Source organism: Myotis davidii, unplaced genomic scaffold (assembly GCF_000327345.1).
Source record: "Myotis davidii unplaced genomic scaffold, ASM32734v1 scaffold67, whole genome shotgun sequence".
In the NCBI taxonomy this organism is placed as follows: Eukaryota; Metazoa; Chordata; class Mammalia; order Chiroptera; family Vespertilionidae; genus Myotis; species Myotis davidii.
Genome location: NW_006298521.1, coordinates 600,547 through 606,484, shown reverse-complemented (window position 1 = coordinate 606,484; position 5,938 = coordinate 600,547). Strand labels below are relative to the sequence as shown.

Below are 5,938 nucleotides of genomic sequence, written 5' to 3'. Positions count from 1 at the left end.
GAGAGGGTGGAGAGCAGAGAAAAAGAGCCGACGCACCGTGAACCACTTTACAGCTTGTCTGTGGTCTTTTTGGCACGCTTAGTTACATTTGCGTGGGGTTTTTAAATAAAGTTTTATTGTTGAGTATAAACAATAAAGTTATTTCTTACTGAAAAAGTGTAAGCTGCTTTTTTAAAGCAAAAAATTGTTTGCACAAAGCTGGCTTCCTTTTATATTTTATCATAATTTTTGTCTTTTAGGGAGTTAACATTCTCTTATAAAAATTCCCATAGTTTTTAGTCACGAATATAGATGTCATAAGAGAGGGAAAGTTGAATTTGTGTAAATTGTGTCCGGCCGGTGTGGCTCAGTGATTTAGCATCAACCTATGAACCAGGAGGTCAGGGTTCGATTCCCGGTCAGGGCACAGGCCCAGGTTGTGGGCTTCATCCCCAGTGTGGGGTGTGCAGGACGCAGCCGATCCATGGTTCTCTCTCATCATTGATGTTTCTATCTCCCTCTCCCTCTCCCTTCCTCTCTGAAATCAATAAAAACATATTTTAAAAAAAGAAAACAATAACAAAACTTGTGTAAACTATAACAGGACTGAGCAGCTCTTTGGGGGGTTAGAATTGTGTCCCACAAGCCAGATGAGGACATTTGGAAACTACTTTGAATTTTGCCTCATTTTCTCCTTTCCACTTTCACCTGTAATGAAATTTAAATTTTTTTTAACTCATCCCAATTACATCAGACTTTTCAGAACTATGTCTCTGAATTTAGTTCACACCAAAAGAGGTGATGCATGAACAGGAAAAGAGGAAATGCATGAACAAGGGGAGAGGTAACGCGTGAACAGGAAAAGAGGAATGCGTGAACAAGAGGAGAGGTGCATGAACAAGGGGAGAGGTAATGCGTGAACAGGGGAGAGGTAATGCGTGAACAAGAGGAGAGGTAATGCGTGAACAGGGGAGAGGTAACGCGTGAACAGGGGAGAGGTGATGCGGGAACAGGGGAGAGGTGACGCGTGAACAGGGGAGAGGTGACGCGCGAACAGGGGAGAGGTGACGCGTGAACAGGGGAGAGGTGACGCGCGAACAGGGGAGAGGTGACGCGTGAACAGGGGAGAGGTGACGCGCGAACAGGGGAGAGGTGACGCGTGAACAGGGGAGAGGTGACGCGCGAACAGGGGAGAGGTGACGCGTGAACAGGGGAGAGGTGACGCGCGAACAGGGGAGAGGTGACGCGTGAACAGGGGAGAGGTGACGCGCGAACAGGGGAGAGGTGACGCGTGAACAGGGGAGAGGTGACGCGCGAACAGGGGAGAGGTGACGCGTGAACAGGGGAGAGGTGACGCGCGAACAGGGGAGAGGTGACGCGTGAACAGGGGAGAGGTGACGCGCGAACAGGGGAGAGGTGACGCGTGAACAGGGGAGAGGTGACGCGCGAACAGGGGAGAGGTGACGCGTGAACAGGGGAGAGGTGACGCGCGAACAGGGGAGAGGTGACGCGTGAACAGGGGAGAGGTGACGCGCGAACAGGGGAGAGGTGACGCGTGAACAGGGGAGAGGTGACGCGCGAACAGGGGAGAGGTGACGCGTGAACAGGGGAGAGGTGACGCGCGAACAGGGGAGAGGTGACGCGTGAACAGGGGAGAGGTGACGCGCGAACAGGGGAGAGGTGACGCGTGAACAGGGGAGAGGTGACGCGCGAACAGGGGAGAGGTGACGCGTGAACAGGGGAGAGGTGACGCGCGAACAGGGGAGAGGTGACGCGTGAACAGGGGAGAGGTGACGCGCGAACAGGGGAGAGGTGACGCGTGAACAGGGGAGAGGTGACGCGCGAACAGGGGAGAGGTGACGCGTGAACAGGGGAGAGGTGACGCGCGAACAGGGGAGAGGTGACGCGTGAACAGGGGAGAGGTGACGCGCGAACAGGGGAGAGGTGACGCGTGAACAGGGGAGAGGTGACGCGCGAACAGGGGAGAGGTGACGCGTGAACAGGGGAGAGGTGACGCGCGAACAGGGGAGAGGTGACGCGTGAACAGGGGAGAGGTGACGCGCGAACAGGGGAGAGGTGACGCGTGAACAGGGGAGAGGTGACGCGCGAACAGGGGAGAGGTGACGCGTGAACAGGGGAGAGGTGACGCGCGAACAGGGGAGAGGTGACGCGTGAACAGGGGAGAGGTGACGCGCGAACAGGGGAGAGGTGACGCGTGAACAGGGGAGAGGTGACGCGCGAACAGGGGAGAGGTGACGCGTGAACAGGGGAGAGGTGACGCGCGAACAGGGGAGAGGTGACGCGTGAACAGGGGAGAGGTGACGCGCGAACAGGGGAGAGGTGACGCGTGAACAGGGGAGAGGTGACGCGCGAACAGGGGAGAGGTGACGCGTGAACAGGGGAGAGGTGACGCGCGAACAGGGGAGAGGTGACGCGTGAACAGGGGAGAGGTGACGCGCGAACAGGGGAGAGGTGACGCGTGAACAGGGGAGAGGTGACGCGCGAACAGGGGAGAGGTGACGCGTGAACAGGGGAGAGGTGACGCGCGAACAGGGGAGAGGTGACGCGTGAACAGGGGAGAGGTGACGCGCGAACAGGGGAGAGGTGACGCGTGAACAGGGGAGAGGTGACGCGCGAACAGGGGAGAGGTGACGCGTGAACAGGGGAGAGGTGACGCGCGAACAGGGGAGAGGTGACGCGTGAACAGGGGAGAGGTGACGCGCGAACAGGGGAGAGGTGACGCGTGAACAGGGGAGAGGTGACGCGCGAACAGGGGAGAGGTGACGCGTGAACAGGGGAGAGGTGACGCGCGAACAGGGGAGAGGTGACGCGTGAACAGGGGAGAGGTGACGCGCGAACAGGGGAGAGGTGACGCGTGAACAGGGGAGAGGTGACGCGCGAACAGGGGAGAGGTGACGCGTGAACAGGGGAGAGGTGACGCGCGAACAGGGGAGAGGTGACGCGTGAACAGGGGAGAGGTGACGCGCGAACAGGGGAGAGGTGACGCGTGAACAGGGGAGAGGTGATGCGTGAACAGGAAGAGGTGAGAGGTAACCCGTGAGCAGGGAAGAGTTAATGCGTGAACAGGGTAGTGGTAATGCGTGAACAGGAAGAGGTAATGCGTGAACAGGGGAGAGGTAACGCGTGAACAGGAAGGCGGTAACGCGTGAACAGGAAGGCGGTAACGCGTGAACAGGAAGGCGGTAACGCGTGAACAGGAAGGCGGTAACGCGTGAACAGGAAGGCGGTAACGCGTGAACAGGAAGGCGGTAACGCGTGAACAGGAAGGCGGTAACGCGTGAACAGGAAGGCGGTAACGCGTGAACAGGAAGGCGGTAACGCGTGAACAGGAAGGCGGTAACGCGTGAACAGGAAGGCGGTAACGCGTGAACAGGAAGGCGGTAACGCGTGAACAGGAAGGCGGTAACGCGTGAACAGGAAGGCGGTAACGCGTGAACAGGAAGGCGGTAACGCGTGAACAGGAAGGCGGTAACGCGTGAACAGGAAGGCGGTAACGCGTGAACAGGAAGGCGGTAACGCGTGAACAGGAAGGCGGTAACGCGTGAACAGGAAGGCGGTAACGCGTGAACAGGAAGGCGGTAACGCGTGAACAGGAAGGCGGTAACGCGTGAACAGGAAGGCGGTAACGCGTGAACAGGAAGGCGGTAACGCGTGAACAGGAAGGCGGTAACGCGTGAACAGGAAGGCGGTAACGCGTGAACAGGAAGGCGGTAACGCGTGAACAGGAAGGCGGTAACGCGTGAACAGGAAGGCGGTAACGCGTGAACAGGAAGGCGGTAACGCGTGAACAGGAAGGCGGTAACGCGTGAACAGGAAGGCGGTAACGCGTGAACAGGAAGGCGGTAACGCGTGAACAGGAAGGCGGTAACGCGTGAACAGGAAGGCGGTAACGCGTGAACAGGAAGGCGGTAACGCGTGAACAGGAAGGCGGTAACGCGTGAACAGGAAGGCGGTAACGCGTGAACAGGAAGGCGGTAACGCGTGAACAGGAAGGCGGTAACGCGTGAACAGGAAGGCGGTAACGCGTGAACAGGAAGGCGGTAACGCGTGAACAGGAAGGCGGTAACGCGTGAACAGGAAGGCGGTAACGCGTGAACAGGAAGGCGGTAACGCGTGAACAGGAAGGCGGTAACGCGTGAACAGGAAGGCGGTAACGCGTGAACAGGAAGGCGGTAACGCGTGAACAGGAAGGCGGTAACGCGTGAACAGGAAGGCGGTAACGCGTGAACAGGAAGGCGGTAACGCGTGAACAGGAAGGCGGTAACGCGTGAACAGGAAGGCGGTAACGCGTGAACAGGAAGAGGGGAGAGGTAACCCGTGAACAGGGGAGAGGTGACGCGTGAACAGGAAGGAGATGATGCGTGAACAGGAAGAGGTAATGCGTGAACAGGAAAAGGTGAGAGGTAACGCGTGAACAGGAAGGCGGTAACGCGTGAACAGGAAGGAGGTGACGCGTGAACAGGGGAGAGGCGACGCGTGAACAGGGGAGAGGCGACGCGTGAACAGGGGAGAGGCGACGCGTGAACAGGGGAGAGGCGACGCGTGAACAGGGGAGAGGCGACGCGTGAACAGGGGAGAGGCGACGCGTGAACAGGGGAGAGGCGACGCGTGAACAGGGGAGAGGCGACGCGTGAACAGGGGAGAGGCGACGCGTGAACAGGGGAGAGGCGACGCGTGAACAGGGGAGAGGCGACGCGTGAACAGGGGAGAGGCGACGCGTGAACAGGGGAGAGGCGACGCGTGAACAGGGGAGAGGCGACGCGTGAACAGGGGAGAGGCGACGCGTGAACAGGGGAGAGGCGACGCGTGAACAGGGGAGAGGCGACGCGTGAACAGGGGAGAGGCGACGCGTGAACAGGGGAGAGGCGACGCGTGAACAGGGGAGAGGCGACGCGTGAACAGGGGAGAGGCGACGCGTGAACAGGGGAGAGGCGACGCGTGAACAGGGGAGAGGCGACGCGTGAACAGGGGAGAGGCGACGCGTGAACAGGGGAGAGGCGACGCGTGAACAGGGGAGAGGCGACGCGTGAACAGGGGAGAGGCGACGCGTGAACAGGGGAGAGGCGACGCGTGAACAGGGGAGAGGCGACGCGTGAACAGGGGAGAGGCGACGCGTGAACAGGGGAGAGGCGACGCGTGAACAGGGGAGAGGCGACGCGTGAACAGGGGAGAGGCGACGCGTGAACAGGGGAGAGGCGACGCGTGAACAGGGGAGAGGCGACGCGTGAACAGGGGAGAGGCGACGCGTGAACAGGGGAGAGGCGACGCGTGAACAGGGGAGAGGCGACGCGTGAACAGGGGAGAGGCGACGCGTGAACAGGGGAGAGGCGACGCGTGAACAGGGGAGAGGCGACGCGTGAACAGGGGAGAGGCGACGCGTGAACAGGGGAGAGGCGACGCGTGAACAGGGGAGAGGCGACGCGTGAACAGGGGAGAGGCGACGCGTGAACAGGGGAGAGGCGACGCGTGAACAGGGGAGAGGCGACGCGTGAACAGGGGAGAGGCGACGCGTGAACAGGGGAGAGGCGACGCGTGAACAGGGGAGAGGCGACGCGTGAACAGGGGAGAGGCGATGCGTGAACATGGGAGAGGTGCCGCGTGAACAGGGAAGAGGTAACGCATGAACAGGGGAGAGGTGACGCGTGAACAGGGGAGAGGTAACGCGTGAACAGGGTGTGGCTGAAGCCTTGACGGCCACCTCACGTCCCGCATCCCGCAGGGGTTCTTCCGGCGAACCATCCGCCTGAAGCTGGTGTACGACAAGTGTGACCGGAGCTGCAAGATCCAGAAAAAGAACCGGAACAAGTGCCAGTACTGCCGCTTCCACAAGTGCCTTTCGGTCGGGATGTCCCATAACGGTAGGTAAGGCCGCCGTCGCCGTTCCCAGCCCGGCCGCTCCCGCTCCGGCCCCGGTGGAAGGAGCACGTGCCCCCCAGCC

General features: G+C 60.2%; 1 protein-coding gene across 1 annotated transcript in view; it reads left to right on the top strand.

Moving 5' to 3' along the window:
* Positions 1-5,938, top strand: part of PPARA (peroxisome proliferator activated receptor alpha) — a 24,376-nt gene that overhangs the window by 11,053 nt on the left and 7,385 nt on the right. The window contains exon 4 of the mRNA XM_015570742.1: positions 5,720-5,858. Coding sequence (XP_015426228.1) covers positions 5,720-5,858 — 139 coding nt within the window. The remainder of the gene's footprint in view (positions 1-5,719; positions 5,859-5,938) is intronic.